At 32.3% G+C, this 24,870-nt stretch overlaps 2 protein-coding genes across 2 annotated transcripts; one reads left to right on the top strand and one right to left on the bottom strand.

The window, feature by feature from the left end:
- Positions 1-2,250: 2,250 nt before the first annotated feature.
- On the bottom strand, positions 2,251-5,710 carry LOC126726988 (probable glycosyltransferase At5g20260). Its single transcript, XM_050432431.1, has 4 exons — positions 5,463-5,710; positions 5,057-5,208; positions 3,546-3,894; positions 2,251-3,170 (listed from the first exon to the last, which is right to left on the bottom strand). The coding sequence occupies exons 1-4, from the start codon at positions 5,661-5,663 to the stop codon at positions 2,490-2,492; spliced, it is 1,383 nt and encodes a 460-aa protein (XP_050288388.1). The 5' UTR covers positions 5,664-5,710; the 3' UTR covers positions 2,251-2,489.
- Positions 5,711-18,455: 12,745 nt separating this feature from the next.
- Positions 18,456-23,914, top strand: LOC126726987 (RPM1-interacting protein 4-like). The gene is made up of 4 exons (XM_050432430.1): positions 18,456-18,654; positions 19,270-19,767; positions 20,069-20,266; positions 23,656-23,914. The coding sequence occupies exons 1-4, from the start codon at positions 18,649-18,651 to the stop codon at positions 23,689-23,691; spliced, it is 738 nt and encodes a 245-aa protein (XP_050288387.1). The 5' UTR covers positions 18,456-18,648; the 3' UTR covers positions 23,692-23,914.
- Positions 23,915-24,870: the final 956 nt, after the last annotated feature.

Below are 24,870 nucleotides of genomic sequence, written 5' to 3'. Positions count from 1 at the left end.
AGTGGTGGCGCAGACCAGGTGATGGTGGTCTGTCGTGACCGGAAACATTGATAGTGTTGGAGAAGGATGGTGGTAGTGGCGGGAAAGGTGTTTGGGTATAGAGTGGCAACCCCTTAGATTCCTGTAGTAGCCTCACAAGTTGTAGAGGCACAGGTTTTACTTGGAAGCACTCGAAGATACTTGGCATGTATTTCAAATCAATCAATATATATGTGTGTGTGGCGTTCTAATTTTTCATTTAGCATTTTTTACTGTTACCCAAAAATTAACATTTACTTAATTTTACTGTTATCTCATTAATCTCTTATTAATTGTTTGAACTTACACCACAAATTTCTATCTTCTTCATGTCTTTTAGCATACCCACCGTTTTAGTATTAAAAATAAAGGAAAAAATATATAATTGAGGACTAATAGTAATAATTAACCAAATAAGACCCTAAGGAGAGATAAAGAGACATGAAAATGTTGTGGACTGTTAAATGAAAAACACTATTTCACTATTACCAAAATAAAAGACTTGAGATTGACAAAACATATATAAGAGAGAGAAAGAGGAATCTAAGGAGTCGCCACCTTTGTCATATTGGCCTCCCACCACCATCAAGTCACCGAAACCTCTACGTACGAGTAATTTTTTTTTTTTTTTTTTTACCATGGTTTTAAATCATTTATAAAACACATGCATACGCACTTGCTCACATCATGTCTTAATATTGCACTATCGATAAGTGGAAGGTGGTGAGAGAGTTGGACATATTTTCATTTCATGGTATACAATATGTGAACCCAACACACAGATTAGTTGATTTTCATGGTCATGTTACTCTTTTGCATTTATTTTTTGGTTTCATGACTTTTTTTTTAAAAAAAAAATTTAATCTTATTTTGAAAAGGCTACAAATGTGCAGTGAAGTTACTAAACTGATTTTTAACATATCAAAATGTATATGTTTTTTTACTCTAATTTAGTTTACTTTTTCATTATAATATATGTACAACATTCTTCAAAACCGTCTTACATAAAATATCACAAAATTATCCGTGCATCACGCGGACAACTTACTATTTTATAATATATAATCATAGAATATATCTCATTGTTTACTGACCTCGGGTGACATAGGATACGTATATACATGGTATCATCCTAATTACTTCCTGTCGGCTTTTATAATGTCATAACTAGGGAAAAAAATAGTTTCAACACGTTGATATTTAAAAGAAATAGAAAGTTCTAATCACGTAATAAATCTCACCTTATTTTTATTGAAAAGTGTTTCGTCTATAACATTTTCACAACAAATTTTAGATGGCAAGTTGTTATAGGCTTTTAATCTGAAACCACCACTGAAATTATTTTCTTGCTCATCAATAACAGTAAGTAACAACTTCCCACCTAAGATTTGTTGTGAAATTGATGTGAAAATATCTTCCATAACATTTCTCATTTTTCTTTTATAATTTTTGAGATGATCTGTTATAATTAGCGTATAATAAAAGTAATGTAATAGGTAACTTTAGTGATATATCATCAATCGCAATCTGCTACAGTAATCTATTGTAAAAAAATGTTGTAAAATTTATTGTGTTTGTAGCATTATCAAGGAAACATGAAAACCAATGATGAAAATTTTTGTGAAATTTATTGTGTTTCTAGCATATTATGCAAATACGAAACCACAATTTATATATGCACTCTCAATCACGCCTACTCATTTTAACGAAAATATCTCTTGACATCGAAAATTGTATTGATTGATTCACACATTCTTGTGTTTTGGTTTTGGTTTAATACATAGATTGTTTTACACTAGACGTAACTCTAAATAATGTTACATTATTCAATATTTTTTTATTTGATGCAAAATTTGAAAAATCCACCGTGGGATTAGATTTTCTTCTCAGAGTCTCTATGCTTGTGAATTTCAAGTTGATTTGAGATTAATAACTATGTCATTGATTAAATGTTTAAAGTTAATTAAAGTTTTTGTATTTATAATTGTGTATAAAAGATGGGCTTTTAAATCAAATAATAAATGAAATCTGATTGACAAGAAACTCGGTGTGTGTGTTAAGAGCATAACAAACATATAATCCAACGGTGTGATTGGTGTATTTTTGAAATATTAATTTGATAAAAAGTTTTTAGGTAGTGTAACATTATTTAGAATTACATCAGATGTAATTCAAACTAAAAAAATATTTACTTGACTGAAATTCCATCAAAGAGATTGCATAACAAAACTGTAGCAGTTCAATTGATGCTTGTATCTGCTTTCTATTTTTATTTTTGGGCACAAAGAAAAACAGCACATCCGAGCCTAATAAATTTACCAAAGAGACAGAATATACATCTCTGCCAGCACCAATAGATGCGGTGCGCCTAAAAACCAAATACATTTACGTTCAATTACAACGATGTACTCTTAAAAATAAAAAAACAATTATGCAAGGTATCAATCATTAAAATTTGTATACATTACTAATCAAAAAATATTCAACGGTAGCTGAATGTTAAGCCTTCTAAGCCACACTGAATGGAGCACCATATGATATACATCAAAGGGTTTTGCTGGTCGGTTCAACACAAAATGTCTTGCAACTTGTGTCACTCTCTTCTGCAATGTCAAGTACCTTTTTTGTGAAATTCCTCTAAGAATCGTCTTAATTTCTGGTATTTGTTTTGGAGGAATAAATACTGCAAATTTGCTCCAATCAAGAACTTCACTAAAAGGTAATGTATAGTAATCAGAAATAATCACGGGGACACAATTTTGATACATTGCTTCCACCACTCTAGGACTCGCTACTTCTGACCCACTTGGGCACAAGCAAAATTTGGCTTCTGACATAATTTTGTGATAGTTTTTCCCTTTGGGAATTCCCTCATATACTTGAACTTCACTATCTTTATCTTTCCAATGCTCAAACAAACGTTTTCTAATGTCTCCATGCGCAGCCCCAGAGAAGAAGGCAAGGATCGTGCGCTTACTTGGAGGTAGGCCAATGCGTTGAGGACCAAGGCTATACTCAGGGTAACCTTTTAAGTTAAATTCTGGCAATGAGACATCTCTTGTGGGTATGAATCCTTCAGATGTGTTGGCATTGCATAACACTCTTATGAAGTGCTTAAAGTACTCTTGCTTCTCTTTTATGACTTCTGGTGCCTGAATAATCCCATAGAAGATAGTTTAATATAGGGTTTTTCAGTATGATGCCTAGGTACTAACATCTTAATATAGGGTTTTACAAAACTAATTAAAGAGAGATGGTCTAAAGAGAGAATACAAAGTCGTGTCAAATTGGATGTATATGTGTGTGTGTGTGGTGCACGTGCATATGCAATGAAGATAGTATATGATGTATCCGGCATATGTAACTACCCTCTCACATAGGAGTGAGTCACACATTTGTGGAGTACACTCTCATGTGAGAGAGTGTTACATATGTCCCATAGACAATGAGCTTTCTCGTGTGCAAGAGAAAGGGTTAAGATCATATATGAATACTCAACTTTTTAAGCAATTGAAAAAAAGCATTACCCAATCATGACAAGAGACCATGAAATGGTCTGCTCCATGGCTTCTATTCCAGTAGGGGTATTTCTTTGCTACTACATTGACATAATCTGTGAAGATTGGCAGCATTGGAAAGTGAAAGGGGTCAGCCCTATAAAAGAAGTCAACAACTTTGGTAATACTTATTGGTAGGAAAAATGCATGTGCTTCACTAGGATGGCGAGCCATGAAGTGGCTCTTTTCACTTTCCATCTCATCGATGAATTGGCCCTCAATGGAATAAATATAACTCATTGGCCCACTGTGTACTAGGGGTCGCTCTCCTTCCCTGTACGCCCATACCTTGAAGCTCTTCACCATCTCTATATGGCTCCTGCCCAATCCCAATCCAAAAAAATTATTGTATGTGACATGTTAATATTTTTAAATTCCAACGTCACCGTGCAATAAACGTATACCTATTACTAGTTAATTACCCAAAACACTATCAAGTACTATAATAATTAAAGAAAAGATGTCTTGGTATTGAGACATTCATTGTTTTATGTGCAGATATTGCATATTGTACAAAGAATTTAAAAAAGTTGAGGGATGATCAAATATTACTCCGGCCCCATTATAAAAATTTTCTTCCATAATTTACTACTAAAATTATATACATTTACAATATTTTTTGTATTTGGTAATTTGTGCATAATTGTTCCACAATAAAGAAAAGAAAGTGATGTTGTATGGCTCGTATCCAATGTATACAACAGCCACTTTTTGCAAGATGAGAGAAGTCATGGTTGACAATTTTACTCTCAATTTCATAATAAACAAAGATAAGTGTTAGAACAGAAAATTGTATTCTCACTCAAACTCAAATTACATTCAATCCAATTTGTTCATAATTTTTCTGTATATACAAATTGGTATCAATAATAAGTCCAAGTAAAAGTGATAATGATATGTTTCTAACATTACTCGCTAAAGATTGGAAAAAACTAAAACAGAATTGGACCCAACCTCATCCTCAACTTCAACCACAGAACCAACACACACACAGACAAAAGAAAAAGAAAAAGGATTGGGGGCATGTTTGCTAGCAGGAACGTGGACTTCTGAAACGAGTTTCAGAAGATTTGGCAAAGTGGAATTGCCTCTGGTCCTAATTTTTCTGATATAATTAACAATCCCAAACAGCCCAAAAGATGTAATTTGGACAATGTTAAAAAATGTCCTGCTGTCCTAATCCTCAGCTAGGTTGGGATTTTTCTTTCTGCGGTTTAAATGCTGATCGCTGACTGACACTGGAAATGTCATTAGATTTATAAGCTATTGCCAAAATCCTAAACTAAATAGTGTAGCAATTTTAAATTCCATAAATTAAAAAAAAAAGAAAAAAAAAAGAAGCTATTTTGACTTTCACCACCATTGAGCGAACAGAGTAACGCCATAGTTTTCAATGCTTCATAAAGTTTGATGGGATTTCTGATAAAAATAAACGAATAAATAATCAAATATTAAAGATATAAAAAGACTAAATACTTAACTGATGAAAAGCATATGCATTTCTGTAAATGCTTCCTTTGGGAATGTACGTTTCCTCTCTGTCAGAAGTATAGTTTTTTGTACAAATAGCTTTCTGAATAGCCGCTCGCGCTCTAGCCAACTCTTCTTCAATCCTCTCCGTTTTATTCTTCCTCTACTCACACGAAAGTGCCCAAAACAAATCAAATATATATATAATAATAATATTTTAAAAAAAAAAACTTCTTTTACGACCACAACAAAACATGGTGGTGTCAAATAGTCTTCAGAATTATTCGAAGCGTGAAAATATTGTGATTGTGTTGTGCTAATAAATTTTCTCTAATAAAAAAAAAACCATTGATACATATAATTATGAACCAAAAAACAAAATCATAAAGCTTTGCAACAAAACAAAGAATTGTGCACCTTGACATGGTTGGAAACGCTGTTAGCTGCAGCGGTGGAAGAGGGTGCAGGTGGGAGTTTTGTTGGAATTTCATGGTTGGTAGGTGGTGATGGGTGGAGAGTGAGGCGGTTGTGGTTTAAGGGAGAGATGTAGATTAGAAAAAAGAGGAGGAGAAGAGTTAGGACAAGTAAATATGGTGAAGGGAAACTCAAGTTTGCCATGGCTGATAGCCTTCCTTTGGGGTCTGTGAAGAAACGAATTTACTTCAACTTCTAGGGGGGAGGGGGGGTGGGACCTACTGCAACTTTATGATGACGATTCGATTTGTTTTTTATTTATTTCCCTGTTTGGAAGGAGGCCTTTAACTGCTCTACTTATTTATGAATAATTTTTGTGTCACACCAAAAAGGCACAATATTAACCCTAATCCACTCATGCGGTAAATTGTGATAAGTAGGAGGGTGATGATGGGTCCATATGATAACATTTTTTCATCAATTACAACTTACCACATAGGCGAGCTGTGACCAATATTGTGCTTTTTGGTGAAAGAAGAATTTTTTCCTATTTGTTTATTTCTTTTTTGTCTTGTGTGGGACCAATCCATTACTTGTTTTTTTCTTTGAAGGAAGATCAGATTATTTGTTGAAGGTTGATTGAACATCACACAAAAGGAATCGATTCTAATTGGGATAATTAAGGGTGATTAAATTTTATTCCTGATACTAGTATCAGAATTTGAATTTTACTCTTTAAAGTTTTGTGATGTTTAAACTTTATACCTTAACGTTTCAGAATTTAGATTTTACCCCCTATATTTTAAGAGTGTTTGAATTTTTCTCCTTAAAGTTTTAGAGTGTTTAGATTTTACACTCTAAAATTTTAGAATTTGGGGTGTAAAATCCAAACAACCCTAAACTTTAAGGGGTAAAATCTAAATTCTGAAACGTCAGTGTGTAAAATCTAAACACCTCAAACTTCATGAGGAAAAATTTAAATTCTGAAACTTAAGGATATAAAAAATCCAACCACTCCAAATTTTAAGGGTGTAATTTATTATTTACACCGTTAATTACTACTTCTTCTTTCTTTTGAGTAAAAATTTATTTGATAGTTTTTTTTTTTTCTTTTTTCAAATAGGGAAAGCCTTCTTGTCATTTTAAGTCATATATACAAAATAAAGGCTCACCAGATAAGAGCGTTTTAAATTATATGCCTGAATGACGCTAACGAAAAAAAGGATTTTTTGGCATGAACATTCTGGCTGCTTGCGATGCCTTTTTCCTCCTTCAGATAACACCGATCCTCTTGTTGAAGACATGGGATGGGAGAGTTTTCTATAACGATCAATTCGGAATCTACTTCCAGTTTTACACACAACTCTCGTGAAGTAGACATTTCATTTTTCAGAAAGAGAAAAGAAACTCGCCGGCGCCGTCGCCTTCGCCTTGGACCTGATCTGGTCGAGCTGGAGCCGTCAACGGTGAGCATCAGCAGGTCTCTGAGTATTGTGATTTGGGAAAACGTTTTGAGTTTTGGTGAAACGGTGTCGTTGCATATGGTTTTGGTGAAACGGCCAGTTTACAGTGGTTTTGGCTTTGGTGGAACTCAACTTCCTATTAAGTCGAGTACTGTGTAAAAAATGAAGGAAATTAAAATATATTAGAGGTTACGTTTGGTAGACTGTAATAGAAACTATAATATAATAGCTATTCTTATGGTTCAGGTTTACAATTGTTTGGTTATGTTTTTATTACTTGTAATAATTATTCCATACGAATCTCTATTCCTTAAAATGAGGAATAGACATTCCTTATTAAAAGTACTGAATCCCTATTCCCTTACTAAATGTAATACGCTCTACTTAAGCGAAATTCCCAAAATCCCCCTCTACCTACGTCTTCTCCAAAAGTTTCTTTCTCCTTGCTCTGTTAACAAAAATCCCAAAATCCCCCACTACTCGTATTTTCTCCAACTGTTAACAAAATTTCCAAAATCCCTCAATACCTGCATCTTCTCCAAAATTTCATCTCCTTCCTAAATTTTCCATCTCCCTCCTCTCTAAAATTTTATTTTCCCGCTACTAGAGATCTATTTATATGGGTATTGTCTTTCTTTCACCCTCGGTTGCTCCCTCTTCTCAAGGAAATTTTTTTTTCCTTCTTCCCTTAGGTCTGCGATTTCCACAGGTATTGCACCCTCTTTCTCTTCTTTTCTCATCTATTTGTATGGGTATTTCCTTTTACTCACCCTCAATTGCTGTTCTCTCTTCCCAGGATTTTTTTTCTGCCCATAGATCTGCAATATATATATATTAACGTGTCTGATATATACTATATGTAATCTGTGGGGATGACTTTAAATAATCAAAATTCAGAATTTCAAAATCAATTAATTAATATTAGGAGACAGAGAATTGAAAGTTATCTATTGAAGTGTGGGTCTGTGTCAAAGTTATCTATCAAGTGTGAAAGTTATCTATTGAAGTGTGGGTTTGCACAAAATTTATCTATTGAAGTGTGAACATTAGTCGCAAGGAATTTGGTGGTGGGTTACCCATGCACTTGGTATTGTGGTTATTCATATGTACTATATTATTTTAATTATCATCTTGTTCAATTATTTAAATTGTGTACAAATTTTATTAATAGTATTGTGAATTTGTTCAATGCTATTGTTTGTAGTTATGGCCCGTTTGAGTTTAGCCACAAGGAATGGGATAAAGAAAAGGAAGTTGGTTTTGGTTGTGATGTTTTGGTTGGATATTTATTATAATAAGGGCATTTTAGGCAATTTGATTTAAAAAGCTTTCATTACATTGTTTTAAGATGTTGTACCAAACATGTGGAATACATATTCAAGGTTCTATTATTACTATAGGGTTACCAAACAACTGAATAGGAATAATTATTACATTACAGCATTTTGCATTCCCTGTAATACCTATTCCTATTCTTATGTAATCATCATTACAGTCTACCAAACATGCCCTTAGTTTCTATAAATTTATTTAAGCGTAATTGCAATTAACCCACCTGTGGTTTTGCCGGTTTTAACTAAACCACCTGTAATTTAAAAAATGTCACTTAACCCACCTAAGGTGCCCTCCGCTAGACATCCGTAACCTACCTCTCCCTTTTTACCATTAAAAATATGAGTAAATGTGTCTTTTTCATTATATTTTATGTCTCTCTCCTCTTTTTTCTCATTCTTCTTCTTCTTCACATAAACATAAAAGAAAAATATCAAAAAGTAAGTCAAGTTCATCATTTTTCATATACATAATTAGCACAAAGTTTTATGAAAGAGCGTAGACAAAGCAATTTTTCAAACCATAAAGTAATTTTACAAATTTGAGTTAATAATCTCCATTAAAAATGGGCTGCTCATTTTCTAGGTTGAATGAGCTAAAATCAAAACTCAAAATTGTATATGGAATGATGCGTTTAACGTTCTTACCCAATGCCCACTGCAATTGCCAAACATACTTTTACAATGACAAGAAAACCAATACACCTACAGTCAAAGCCACAAATCCATGTAAACATACACCTATAGATTCGCTAGCCTTCCACTACTAAATCCAAAAATTGACTACTTAATTCTTCATAGAAAAATCACAAAATAAAATTAATTAAATACAAAAATTAAGGATAAAAGGTACCCATCAGTTTGCTGGATTCTATCTTTACCCTAGGCTTTCTCTCTTTAAAACTCTAACCCTCTCTCTTTTGCTGGGTTCTTTAAAAGAAACCCAGATTTGCAAGGAAAAAAAAATTTGCAAAAAAAAAAAAAAAAAACCAGCAATATAGCAAATCCAACACCACAGCCAACTCACTGAACCATCAAATCATAGCCTCACCAAACTACCACCTCTAACACCACCACCGTTGTTAGCCACCACCCAAAACCCCAGATCGGGAAGCAAAAACAAAGAAACAAGAAAAACAAAATCGTGAGATCAACTGAGCAGTAGAGCAACCTGATTGTCTAGATCAGCTGAGATCAAAGCAGCGGAGAGTGGTGGATCGATGGATTCAAATTTTCTGGGTTTGTTTAAATTTCTTTATAGTTGGCAGGTTCAAATTTATTGGGTTTAATGGATTTGTGGGTTAATGGATTTCTAGGTTGGTTTAGTTTTTCCTACTATGAGTTTTTAGGAGGCGTAAATGCGCTTTTAGTCCCTATATTTTGGCTTTTTTCCATTTTAGTCCCTACATTTTAATTTTATCACTTTTAGTCCCTAAATCAATAAACGCATTTCATTTTAATTACTCTTTTTAATTGGTTTATGTTTGTTATTGTGTTCTTTGTGTTCGTGATCTTGTGTTAATGTTTAAATTTGAGTTTGTGTTTTTTGTGTTTGGTTCTGGGCTTGTACTTTATGTTCTTGTGTTGATATTTAAATCTGTGATTGTGTTTTTGTTCAAAATGAATTAGATCTGAATTGATGTATTTTATTGTTTTTAATTTTGTTTTGTTTTTTTTTTTTTGTTAAAATTGATTAATAATTTTTTTTTTAATATTTAGAAGCTGACATGGCATTTTTTTAAATGCTAATTAAAATTTTTTATTATTTTTTAATTGGCCACGTCAGCATTTAATGTGCCAGCAATGCACTCAATTTGCCACCTAAGCAATTTCTATTAGTGGGCTAACAGAAAGGACCAAAATGGAACGTGTTAATTGAATTAAGGACTAAAAGTGGTAAAATTAAAATGTAGGGACTAAAATGAAAAAAATCCAAAATGTAGGGACTAAAAGTGCATTTACGCCTTTCATTTATGCCTTACATTCAAAGTTTTTGGGTGAAATAATTCAATTCATAGAGATAATTCAACTTTATCCTAGCATGCACATTCTTTTACTAGTATTTATGTTAATCGTGTTTTAGAATTTGCAGTATAAATAAAGGTTTTTTTTTTATTTTTTTATTATCTTAAGTTAAAAAATTATGGTTTTAATATAGCTTTTATTTGAGTTTAATTTTTAATTAAATCTAAAAGGCATTTACTAGTAGATTATTTAATAAAGATAGTTTAACAATTAACAAAATACATATTTTGAGTGTTTTTACAACCGAAAAAAAAAATGGAAGAGATTCAAAAATTAATAAAATCTGACATATATGTTAGGTCGATCTGCAGCACTATATCTTCTACAAATTCTACAAATATAAGATTCACATGAATGTATCTCAGCATTATGTCTAAGGCAAAACCTAAATATCTCAGCATAAGAGTCACATGAATGAACAGGGTCCATTACCTCGATCATCCTATGTCTGAGGCAACACCATTTCTAGGTGCATTATGTTAAATGAGCAATTGCTTTTATGACTAATTTGATTCAGTAGCCACTTGAGCTCTAGCTTAAGGGATAATTAGGATAGATTTGAAGTTTAAATCTTATATATGTGTTACTTAAGAGTTAATTGTATATACTCATACAGTTGTAGACGTGTTATAAAGTTAACTAGTCAAGCGTGTGTATTCAACCCAACAACTTAAAGAATCTGACCCAAGTACCCAATCCAACTTGACATCTTGGGTTGGTTTTTGTGGATTGATTAGTTATAACTTTTTTTATAAAGTTTGGGTTGGGTTCAAGTTGGCACTATTTTCAACTCACATAATCCAAGTTCCAACCCAACCCACAATTTTAAAAATATAGGTATTTTAGATTTGTTAGTTAATTTATTTTGGATTTTGATATTTTTGTTTAAATTTTTACTTTAATATTCTTTAGTATTTTAAGAATTAGTTTCGATAAAACTGAAATACATATTTTGAGTGTTTTTACAACTGGAAAAAAAAAAATGGAGGAGGTTTTGAATTTAAAAGACATATTTGAAGGAGTATTTGCATTTAATAACAACCAATTATTTACTTTTGTCTTTGAAAACAGGGAAGAATGTGATGTCTTTTGCTTGAAACATTACCATCATGATACTTTGTGTGAATTGATCAAAGCTTGGAATAATTGATTAAACAATTTTTCTTTTTTTGGACGAGAAATTGGTTCAGCACTTTAGTGTTTATTATTATTTTTTATGTGAGATCTTCAGTTATTTTTATCATTATATATTATATATAAATCAAAATCAATTAAAATATTAAAAAAAGGGTAGGTGTTCAAAGAATTGCAAAAATACTTAAAGAAGTCATATGTTAGGTGAATTGAGGGAGCTGTTTGGTTCTTGTGGCCTGCTCAAAATCACAATCAACAAATCCTCAAATAAGAATTACAACAAAATAAAATAGGTTTAAATATTTTTATGAACTAATTTTTTTTTTAAATTTTAAAACTTTGGAGGTTTGTTGTCCCTTGAAAATTATTGAATTAATCTATACATTAAAAGAAAACATAAATTGAGTGTAAACAACTTAATAAATTCAGATATTATATATTCTCATCTTATATTTGAAGAGAAACTAACTTTTTTTTAAGGATAAAACATTAACAAAATAAAATAAAGGTTTAAGTTTGAATTTATGTTTATGTTTGCGAAGTTTTTATTTAAATATTGTATTCAAAACACATAGTTCTTTCTTTCTACATGTGTAACCAAGATTTTTGAAGTTGTATACACAATATATGTATTAAAAAATGATATGTTTGTACATATCCTATTTTGCAATCGTCCACTCATACAAGGTCAAAATCATAAATTCATTTCACTTAGTAGTAAAGACATCATTAGGTCCATTCCATGAACACAAATTTTATTCTAAGATACATTTGAGTTCATAACGACATGCAATCGGACAACTCAATCAAAAGATGAAGCAACATTGAGTTTCAATGGTCATACTAATTAAGGATTGAATTATGTGTTTATGATTAATTAATTTTAATTCCTTAATTTGGATTAATAAAAGAGTAACGCTACGGACACAAACTATTTTACAACATTTTTACAAATTGCTAATGTGGCTTTAGCATTTTCTAATAATTATTAGTAAATTAAAATGTGATGTTAATAGTGGACCCAGATTAGAACTAGTAATTATTTGTCACATCAATAGTTTGTAAAAATGTTGTTAAATAGTTTATGTCTATAGCATTACTCTTAATTAAAATTAATTACATGTGAAAATGACATTGGTTTAAATTTTAAGACAAGAACGTAATTAAAAATTAATTATTTGTGAAAATGACATTGGTTTAAATTTTAAGACCTTTCTCAAAAAAAAAAAAAAAAAAAAAATTAAGACAAGAATGTAATTAAAGTTATCAGATAAAGTTTTCAAGATAATTATGATTTTTGAATTAATTTCCTTGTAAAATAAAGAGGAAGCATTGAAAATTAAATATTACTTGGAGAACACCCTAATCTTTTAGTGGCTGAAAAAGGACTTTTAAATTTGTAATTATCCTAAAACAAATATATAAAAAATAAAAAATAAAAAAAAGAGCAAAAATCATGTAAAAATCAAATTTAAGAGCCAAAATGTCAAAAAAACTCAATTAACACTTGGTTTCAATATTTTTCCAAATTTGAATTGTGGTGCCTCTTATTAGCTCGAATTTCAATTCAAACATGTACAAAGGTAAACATGAGTTCAAAAGCATCTAGAAGAATTGAAGGGAAGGAAATTGAAACTCCCTTATCCGTTCACCTTTATAAATACAACTCCCTCGTCAAATTGGGGGATTCCAATTCCATGTATCAGATTAGAGAATTGTTGCTGAGAAAATCTTGAGAGAGACATTAAGCTACTTCATGCAACAATACCGTCTTCATGTCATCTAACTCTACACATTCAACTAACACTACACTACACAATTGTTATCAAATCATTCTACAATATACAACCCATGTTGGCATGCACAACTCCCTCAAAAATTCAAGCGGAAGTTTTATAGATTAATTAAAGGAGGTAAGCATAGCAAGCAAATTCACATCGGTAGAGGAAATCTGCCATCATATCACTTGAAAGAGGTCGTGCATGTAGGTTGCTGTTCCTAAGTACATAAAAGCATTATTTATATAATCATATTTCACTAAAATTGTATTTACCATAAATTAGAAAACAAGTTGAGAGATATTACATCATTAATTGGTACTTTAAAATCATCTCATAACATTATAAACAAAATTATTGTCAATTCCCTGAGATTCTAGGTGGCAAAGCTGAGGCACGGAGCGGGTCTCTCTCTTGAGATGGTACACATTGTCTACAAAATTTTCTGGTGTAGTACACTAAATAATTTTGTGTGCTGCCCCAACATACACCAAGCCCTACCACCAAGTTGTGTATCCTAACATGCTTACACCACTCGATGGATAATGTTGGATAAGTTCTCAAAACAGTACTTTCTTGAACCCAGAATAAAGAGTATAGAAAATATATATTTTCTAAAATAACAGGAAATGACCAAGCAGAATTTTTGGAAATTGTTGTTGCATGCAAGGGTGAGAAGATAAAAGGCGCAAAAAAAAAAAAAAAAAAAAAAAAAAAAAAACGCATCATCTGCTTTAGTGTGACAAGTAGACCTATATATAGATAGGCCAATGAATCATATAATAAAAATCATGTTTAATGGGATTAAATAATATAGATAACTTTTCTCTCTTTATTGCTTTGACTAATCAAGTCAAAAACAATTCAATAGTAAATGACAATTCTCATATAAGGATTCATACCAGAACGTTTGAGAACAACGTTTGATATGGTAATATTTATGGTTGACAATTTGGGAAAATTATTGAATATTCCAGGGGGATTTGGCTTACCTTCAGTACTTTTTTGGCTTACTTCCGATACTTTTTTAACTGGAAGTCTCATTTTATTTTAAATACACAATAACAAGTGGTAGTGGGTTTTAATCTTCATATTTTATTTAGTTAGTGGGTAATGTGACAGTTTCTCATTAAAACAAAAAGAGATTCCAGTTAAAAAAGTATTAGAAGTAAGCCAAACCCCTCCGGGAGTACCACACTCCCTCCTCTCACATGATTTGTAGGTCTCACAATGAATTTAATTAGTAAAAGTGTAAAACCCACAATTATGTGAGAAATGGAGTATTATATATTTATGGTACTCCGGAAGTATTCTATAAATACTAAACAATTTGATAGTTGCCACTAAAGTTTTATTAGATATCTAATAAAACTTTAGTGAACGGAAAGGATTTAAATAAAAGATACTAATCTTTTTAAAATATTCCAATAGGTATAAACGTTAATCTAATTTAAATTTTTATGATTACACATATATAACATGATGATCCTACACAAGTTCCTGTAGTTGTGTTCTTAGCTGAAACATTACTGAATGAAGTTATACTAAGTGTACGTTTGGATTCGACTGAAAGCGTCTGCGTCTAGCGTTTTTTTTTTTTTTTTTTTTTTTTTTTTACGCGTTTTAGGGACAAATTTTACTATTATGGCTACTATTCATACACTGTTCATAAACAGTAGCCGCAATATTTGACTTGTCAAACAATTGTCAGCCACATCAGTAGGTCCCGTGCACTATTTACGGGACTCACAAACCTCACTTTTCAATAATTTTTTATTAAAAATAGGTCTCACGGTACTATTCACACATTTAAAAATTATTTTGCTACAGTGTTTTTCAATTTTTAATTTCAGTTTTCAATTTTCAGCTGTATCCAAACGGACCCTAAATGATATTTGTGAATTATCGGCGTAATCTTAAGAAGCGACAGGTTCTGCAGGCCAGGATGACATCGGCTCTCTTTGTTTGGAAGGCCCAAAAACTACACTCCATGCCCTGTGGTAATGTGAAGCAAGCCAACCAGTGTGGAATCAAATCAAGCCTTCAGTTGGGTGGATCGAGACATAACAGCTCATGGTTCTTTCTCTGATTTTGTAGCTCTAATACGAAGCCAACCTCACACAGTAGAATTATTTGTTGTCACGGCTTGGTTGTTATGGACTTGATGTAATAAACTTCGACTAGGTGAGGATGTTTTACCCCTTAATAGGTTAGCTGAGTTAACCATTCAATATTCAAGGGCAATTCAGAAGTGGTTATTAATTCTCTCAGTAAGTGTGATATGTTGTATTCAGCTTTTGGTCATCTTGTTAAAGATACTTTATCTCATTCTTTGCAAAGTTTCTCTTTCTCTCATACTTTTAGGCATGGTTTTAAAAACCGAACCGGTCAAAGAACCCTTTTTTTTTTTAATTTCCGGTTCAACCCCGGTTTTTGGCCGGTTTTCCGGTTATTGACCTGTTATTGACATTTTAACCGGACCGGATTGGCCTCCGATTCCCGGTTGAACCGGCCGGACCGGCCGGTCCGGTCCGGTTTTTAAAACAGTGCTTTTAGGCAAGGTAATGCAATTACATGTCTTATCTAGGAGAAAAAACTTGTCTTTTCTTTTATTAGTTTGGATGGAATTTGATTCACTAGACATTGCTACTGTATTTTATGCTGATTTACCAACTGCTTGAATAAAATTCCATGATCAAGCTGTTTCTCAAAAAAAAAAATAATAATAAAATAAAAAATTTATGATTTCTAATGATATATGTTGATTAGCATAATCATACATCTAATAATATGATCATTCATTAGATCTAAGTTTATGATTATATCAAATATCACATGAGCATAATATTTATATTCAAGAATCGCATAGCAATATAACAAGTTGGATGAAAATGTAGACATGACATAACCATCAATTTCTCGAAGACTAATTTATGAATAAGGCAAAATGAGTGTCTAATACCTTCCCATCTCTATAGCCTAGTTTTCGATTTCAAATCTTGAGTTTGCGGATGGAGTGCTTATTATTTTAGGCTTTTCTTATATTGTAGTTAGGAAACAAATTAATGTACTTTTCTTTTTTTAGAATGTATTTAGGACCAAAACATTGTACATTATCTTTTTCTTAGATTGTATCTACGACCGAAGCTATGTAATTTTTTTTTTCTTTATAATTCATTGATGTAATGTTCAAGTCATTCAATTTAGAGATACTTCATGATAGTTTTCTTATTTTTCCATGAAAAAATAAACGGTGACTCCATATACAGATGTGATGAACACAATTCTTTCCTATTCCTCTAGAAGGTTTCCAAGCGGGGAAAGAAAGTGGATCCTCAGTGGTGACTCCAACAGGGACATTGAGGGCTAAGTTTTACATTGAAATTGATGGCTATTCATGATATGTATATTAAGAGCTTTCCATTATTGTCATCATTGCTTTAGCATGCATCATTCACTTGCTTTATTTTACTGCTCAATATGTGATATCCCAGAAGCCTGGTAAAATGAATTGAAGGCCAATACATAAGGCCCAACAAAATGCATATAATCCAATACATCAAATGAAGAGACTAAGAGGCCCAATTCAATGTAGGGTAGAACTTGGTCAAGAGATGAAGAGGGAAATTGAAGACAGTTTTTACACTGGCATCAAGTTTGTGGGGATCCACAAGATGAAGAAGTTAGTACAGATTTTGAAGCTCCAAGTAGTCTGAGATCATACCAAGGGTCCAACTGTAACCCAACCCAACCTTTGAACCACAACAAACCCATTTACCATAACATTAAAATTACATGTCCACCACCGAGCTTGTCTCATAGGCTATTCCTACATCCTCCTACAAGCCCAGAAAGAAGCTTGCTACAAAGCCCATCATTCCTTGAGGTATCACCAAATCCTTCACCAAGCCCAAATGATAGCCTGACACTATCCACATTCTCAAGCTTGTCTTCTCAAAGGACCAATTCCACAATGAACCAAACCAATTCTAATAACTAAAAGACCTTGTCACTACTTTGGTCCAAGACCAAATGCAAATGAGGGAAGAATTTTTAAAAGAAATTTCATACTCTCAATTGTTGTCCTTATTTACCTCAAGTACTTCAACCTAGTTACCCCCAAAGTTCACAATGCCATCATTGAACAAGTTTGATGGGAACGATTGTCCAATCTCTCATATAAAGAAGTATGTAAAGGCCTTACAATCCTAAGAGCACTCGCAGTGGGTGTAAGTAGTTTTTGGTCTTAAATATATAAATTTGACAAATTTATATATTTAAGACCAAAACTACTTACATAAATTATTTATAAACGTGTATATTTATATGGTTATTGTAGTTTCATCTTTAAGTGTTTTTATAATTTCTTCAATATTTTATTATTTTTCTCTTCATTTCATCTCTCTCCCTCTCCCCTTCTTCTTCGCTCTCACCGTCTCTCAGATAAATCCACCCACCACTACAATTTAGCACCACAAAATTTATGCTTAAATAGATAAAAGTAAATTTTTTAGTGCGTTAAAGTAGTTTTGTTTTTAAACACCCAAATGCTAGACAATTTTCCCCCTAAAAACTATGGTAGTATATTTAAGAGAAAAGAAGTCCAGAAGTCTAGAACATAAACTGTTGTCCACTATTTTTTGGAATCGATTTGAGCCTGTTCCCATCTTCTATCCCCCAGCTATTGTTTCTCAGGCCTTGGAAAGAGATGGGCAAGGGCCCAGGCCCCAGTTTTGGTTTTCTTTTGTCATCGGCTTGTTGCCTTCTTTTTTGCAATAAATGATCTTTATTCAGCCCAAAAAAATTAAAGTAGTTGAATACTGACAATGAGAACCGAAAATATCAAGTTCCATTCCGTAAACGAGTTTGAGTAATATTATTTGTAGTTTTTTAAAATATGTGTGGGTGAAAAAATGTGTAAAAAAATGTGTATTATTGTTTAAAAACTGAAAATAAGTTGTTTAATAACTTTACCAAACAGACCCCAAAAGTTTCAAGATCATACTCCATTGAACCAAAAGTCTAAACAGTTATTGGTTCGGCATGCACAACTTTTGTTTTAGCTAGTGAAAAAGTCTATACGTGTCACATATACATAAAGTTCATCTAAAGGACTTGCTTCAAAGCAATTTTCTAGTAGGGAAACTGACAAGAAGAAGAGAGAACGTGACAAAATGCCTAGCTCATCCAATCAAAGAAGAATTTAGCATCTAATTTTTTGAACAAATCAACAAATGCTATATAGCCTATATTGCCGTGTTTGAGACTCAGATAGATTTTTAGCTTTTTTATATTTAATTGGCTTTGGAAACATCGAAGCAATCAACTTAGCGTCTCAAGAAGCCAGCTCCTTGGGTCAAAGCAAGCTCTAATATTGGTCCAAATACAAATAATCTTAACTTCATCAAGGATTTTGTTCCAAAATTCAGACCTACAAAGATTATAACGCATCTAATTAATGGCTGTGAGTGTACTACATATCAATTTTGTTCTTATCAAAGTCCTTATCATTAGCGGTTTGATTAGTATTTAAGATTTAACTGTAGCTAGTTTTCTTTTTGTTAACAGATGATAGCGTTGACTTGTTTTTTGCCTGGTTTTTGGTCCTTTGTTAGTTCTTGATTGTGTATCTCTTCATGCTTTTGGTGCGCTCTTTCTGGATTTATGGCTTCGATCGTTTCTTCCAAGACACTACTCTTTTTATGGATTTTGATTGATTGTGACGGTTTGCTTTGTAATTTGATCACTAGATGCAACTAGAAAATAGACTTAAAAGGGATTGGTTACTTTTTAGTTAACGCTCTTTTTAATTGTTGTCATGAAAGTTGTTGCAGCCACCCACTTTTACAGGTGAGACAAATTATTAAGCTCTAAATCTTAAACAAGTAACATAGCTGGAAGTCCAAAACTCATAGATAGTCCCACAGATACATTACAATTGTTCATTAAGAAGGTGAGGGTGTACCTCCTGAGTACATGTGTTGAACAGTTGACAACATATCCAGACTTTTCAAGAACTTTTGCACAACAATTAACTGTTCTTGTTAAAAACTATCCTCATACAGTGCCTTGGCTGCAGAAAAACTCCCATGTCCCAAAATTTGGTTGCTGGGACAACGATAATATTCCTTACACAGCTTACTTTGACAATGCGCGCAAAGAGAAATCCAGTGTAAAGATGAACCCAAATGATCCAGAGGAGAATCCAGAGGCCTTCATGTACATGACAGGGGGCTCAGAAATTAATGCTGATCACCATGCATTTCAGGATCCTCTCCATGTCAATTCCAATAAGTCAAATTCATCTGTAGGAAAACACCACATTGAGGGACATACAAGGCATCGTGCTCACCGGAGGAACACAGTTAATCAACCAAAAATTCAGAGCCAAAAGAGCATCACATCAGAATCCGGCAGCGATAAAAGCAACTCTGAACATTCAATCATGCAGCCTAATCACCGACGTGTGGGGTCTGATCACAAGAAGAAGAGTTTAGCAGAAGGAAGTAATACCTTCTCTCTGTCAATACCTGGACATGCAAGAAAAAGAAGTGGAAGTCGTCCCTCTGTTGAAACTGTAAGTCTTCTATTTTAAAATTCTAAGACCAGTAAAGAGCTCAATATATAGCAATTCACAGATCCTAATCCTATTGTGAAATAAGGCAAGAAAAAAAGGACTTGCATGATACTTAATTGGATTAAGATCATGCCTTTAGCATTAAGTTTGACATGTGTCTTTTATGTTAGCAAGACAATAGTAGATGGTCTAAGTAACATGCTAGAACGACCAATGTATGCATTCCTCAAAAATTTGGAAAGTCATTCTGTTAAGTGCTACATGAAACTACTGATTTTCTGGATTTTATGGGGGTAAACAGCATCATAGAGCAGCCTCGGTACCCAAATTCGGAGCTTGGGATGAATTAGACCCTCAATCAGGAGAAGGATTTACTGCCATATTCAACAAAGTAAAAGAGGAAAAACAAATTGCATCTTCGCAGTTACCAAATGTGTCTCCACAACCAAGCTATTATCCTAGTGCTCAAAGACATGAACGATCTTCCCCCAGATCAAAGGTATATATATATAAGTGCATGTGAGGTTTTGTGATAAATACATATTTCATGATTATAGTTTAGCTTTGACCTTGTTGATGATTTGGTAGAAAGTCACCTAAAGATTCTCAAAAATAAAATAAATAAATAGAAAGGAGAAACTCACCGGCCTCAAATATTGATTCACATAATTTGTTTTACGTTTCATTGTCAAATAGGCAACGGCATATTTGGAGCATAATGTAAGTGCATGGGACGATAACACCATAAAATAGTACATTTTTATGTATCTTTTGCCCCCTTGAAAAGATGGTTTATTTCAAAATACAGTTGTTTTATTTGGTGATGTATTGCAAGTCTTGAGAAATAGACAACTCTTCTAAGAGTTGTGGATCTCCATGAATAGGTGCATAAACATCTATAAAAAAGGGAATGATAAATTATGAAGGTTGGCTTGCGGGTCAACCTTCATAAACATTCATAAGGGTTAGTCCTCGAGTCTTAACCTAAACGCCCTGCTTGAGGATTGACGTAGCTTAGCTAACCCTCTTTTTTTTGTTAAAAAATAAAGAAGGATAAATTATGAAGTTCATTCCATTTCACCCTCAAAACAGAGAGGAATAAAATTGGTTCGTATTGTGTGTGTAAATTATTGGTAGGAGGCCTTTACATAGACATATAGAATAGGTTTAATAGTACATAAGTACATCACACAATACAAAGGTAGTAAGGTCTAGTATGGTGTACTGACACGCTAAACCTTGAGATGATATTTATGGCCCTTGGGCCTTTATCCTTGTAACCTTCCTCAAACTCATGTTGGGTTATAAGAACAAACTTGAGTTTGGATACAGGATCACGAAAGTGTTCCAGTCGATAAGAGTAAAAATATCAATCAACTAATTATGGGAGGAAATGCAACGCTCCAAGGTATTTTGTAGAACAGGGAAATAGACAAAATGACAATCAATTTCAACGTGCAATATTATGTTCATGGAAAACAGAATTATGTACAATTTGGATCACACTCATTTTGTGTGCATTTGGGGTGAGTTAAAATTTTCAACTTATTTTTGCTATTATTTATAGGTCTCACTGCACTTTTTGATACTATTCATGAATTCCACTGTACTATTTAGATTATTTTTTATTTTTTTTTCTATACTTTCAGTAAAAAGTTTTCAGTTTCAGCTAAACAAGCTATTCCAAATAGACACTGTGTATAGTTATCCAACTTCATCAAGGGCAAGGACTTAGGAAACAGGTCAATAAATGGATTAACAAGAGTAAAGCAAGGATATATTTGACGAGTTAGATAAGATGTACAATTTTATTTTTTGTTCCCAAAAGAGTACATGATGGATGGGAGATGTTTTTTAGTAAAACCATCATAACATCAGTAACCCTTTTGCTTAATACCATAGCCAAAAGCATTGCAAAGCTTAGTGCACTTATGAGGGTGAAGATTAGGAAAGTAAATACCATACTAGTATCAGTTGTGCCAACCAGTACTCCTTCTAAATGTACCACCAAAAAAAAAAAAAAAAGGGTTGTATTGGTCTATATTAGGGATATTTTGGTTGTTTCAGTCGGTATTGGCATTTTAGCCAGTATAATAAAAAATTTAAAAATATTAATAATTTTTTTAAAAAAAAATCATTAAAAAACATGTTATTTAAGCTAATATATTAGTTAATGTAATTAGGCTAATATGTAGGCTTATAAAATATGTAGATTTTAAATTTTTATGTTAATAAACATAAAAAAATTCATAAATTCATACTTACATAAATAAATATAAACATATATTTATGTATAAAAATATATAAATAACAGTAATCTTGAAACGATACACTGGTATCAATTGAAACGTGAATATTTAGTGAAGATGAACAAAGTAGACACATAAAAATAAATAAAGAAAATGCTTTTAGATGATTGTAGTTAGGAAGGGTTCCAAATAGGTGTGTATAAAATGTAAATAGGAATAGGAGTCGTTTATATAGATATATAGAATAGTTCTAACGGTACATAAGTACATTACATGGTACAATGGTAGTATAGTCTAGTACAATATACTGATATACTAATGGTTTGTTTAGATTGAGGGCAAGGTTGTTAAAATCGGGATCTTACGTAAGATCGTAGGAGATAGGTGAGTCGTGGATCGTAGGGTCAAATCGTGAATCGTAAAATCCTATATTATTTGAGAAAAAAATTAGTATGTTAAATAATCACATAAATTATACATTCATAAAAAACAAAAAAATTGCATCCATTTGATGTAATTACTATACATCATTACATCCATTTGTAAGTATTATTTAAAGAGGTCAAAAATCTCAAAATGTGATACTCTATTGGGATGTTATTTTTCATTTGATTCAACTAACACTTTATCTCTCTACATTAGAATAGCAAAACTTGGTCTATTGGAATGTTATTTTTCATTTGGGTTTAACTGAGTATTCTGTCAAGTTAAAGAAGATTTCAAGAAACTAGGATCGTTTGGAATCGTCAGAATCGTACAATCTTGAACGATTGGTAAGATCCTTAAAAGATCAAATCGTTTTGGGTAGGTGAGATCGTAAAATTGTAGGATCCAGATCGGGATTTTGACAGCCATGATTGAGGGAAAGGAAGGGGAAATAGAGTAGAGTAGAGTAGATTTAGCCCAAAAATAGTTTATTTTCAGCCAACTTTACTCTACTTCCTTCCACTCCCTCCTTTTCCTCCCTCCATCCAACATGCCTTAAACCTAGACATGATATGGTTTGAACCTTGGGCCTACATTTTTACAAAAACAGGTAAATCAGTATATGTAGGGTCTGTTTAGGATTCGTTTATTTCGCTGAAACTGAAAACTTTTTGCTGAAAGTACTGTAGATAAAGGTAAAAGTTAGTTAAAATAGTACAGTGAGACCTATGAATAGTACCAAAAAGTGCAGTAGGACCTATGAATAGTAGCAAAAATAAGCTGAATAGTAAAACAAATTGACAAATTTCATCCATACCAAATGTTTGGGAAGCGCGTTTTACACTTCCCACATCCTGCGTTTGCCTTCTTCTTCTTTTTTTTTTTTTTTTATCTTTCTTCAGCGCCTCTTGCACTGTTCATGTCCGGACATAAACAGTGCATTTAGGCCTGTGAACAATGCAATGCGTGTGAAAAGTAACTTTATTATTATTATTTTTTATTGTTTTCAATTTTCAATTTCCAGCAAAATAAACTATATTCAAACGGACACTATTCACCACCTTCATTGAATTGCCGTTGAGACCAACATGTAATGCACATTTTTTTTTAAAGGAACCTGTAATACACTTGATAAGTTTCAATTTCTTTCTTTAAATCTAATTTTCAGATTTCATCATTAGTGATATTATTATATCCTTGTGATACTATGCAGATTTGTTGCTGTCTTTTTTCAAGTGGAAGCGAGTGAAGTATGTACATGGCTTTACTTTTACAGTTTTACTTCTCACTCCCTAGTCTAAAAACTTTCAAGTTTGTTTGTTGACTTCGCTATTTTTCTCGAAGTATTTGACTACTGGATGTTCTACTGATATATATATATTTTTTCTATTTGTAATTGCTTCTTGATTTTTCTTCTGAATTTTAAAGAAGTTTGGATTAATTTTCAGGGAACACTATCCTCTTCTGGAGTTTATAGCATGCATATTATTGAATATTTTCTTTCTTTTGTTCAGTCACTACAAAAAAACTGGGTCTATAGTTGGAAATTTTTTTTGTTTTGTGTAGTTGACTCATATTATCTCCTGCCAATGGTTAGATTCCCCCTGCATGAATTTTTCTCACCTCGAAGAGGTTATATAGCCTTATAGGACCGGGATGGATATTACTAATTGCTCACCTTTCCCGAATATGTATGTGTGTATAAATTATTTTTATATAAAATTAAAAAAAAAAATTTTGTTATCTCTCTCTCCCTCTAAAGGCACTCCTCTATTTTTTTTTTGTTATCTTTTTTTTTTTTTTTTGAGAAGGATTTTTTTTGTTATCTCTAACTCATCAATATTGAAATCATCTCATTAGGAATGATAAAATACTTTCAACTCATTTTACTCCATCCCACACTACTCTATACCTGTGCGGGTTTTTGTTACTGAATAGGACTAAGGACACCCAATTCAACCTCATTCCTAGGCCATTCCTACCTAAAAACACCTTCAAAGCATGATAAATAGTAATCATTAAACATAAAATCACCTTATCAAAAACAAAAAAAAACAAAAATCATGATTTAAAGATTCATTCTTTATTACATAAAAAAAATGGTGTACTTTTTTTTTTCTTCAATCCATCCGCTTGCGTGTTTCATAAAACTGATATCAAGGGTGATTCATCAAGAAAATGGCTGAAAATGAATTGTTGAAAAAATCAAAATAACAAAAAATTTGTCTAGTCATAATGGAAAGTTTTTAAAGATTATACCCATTAATTATTGATGTGTATATCAGTTAATAACTAATTGGCACATCTTAATATTTCCAACAAAGTTTTTCAGGGTTCAAATCCACCTTCCCCCAACTATTGAATTATAAAAAAAAAATAAATAAATAAATAAAAGGGCCTTTAGTAGACCAAAAGAGAGAAAAAAAAA

Source organism: Quercus robur, chromosome 5, assembly GCF_932294415.1.
Source record: "Quercus robur chromosome 5, dhQueRobu3.1, whole genome shotgun sequence".
Taxonomy (NCBI): domain Eukaryota; kingdom Viridiplantae; phylum Streptophyta; class Magnoliopsida; order Fagales; family Fagaceae; genus Quercus; species Quercus robur.
The sequence above is the reverse complement of the archived record's forward strand: the minus strand, read 5'-3'. Positions and strand labels throughout refer to the sequence as shown.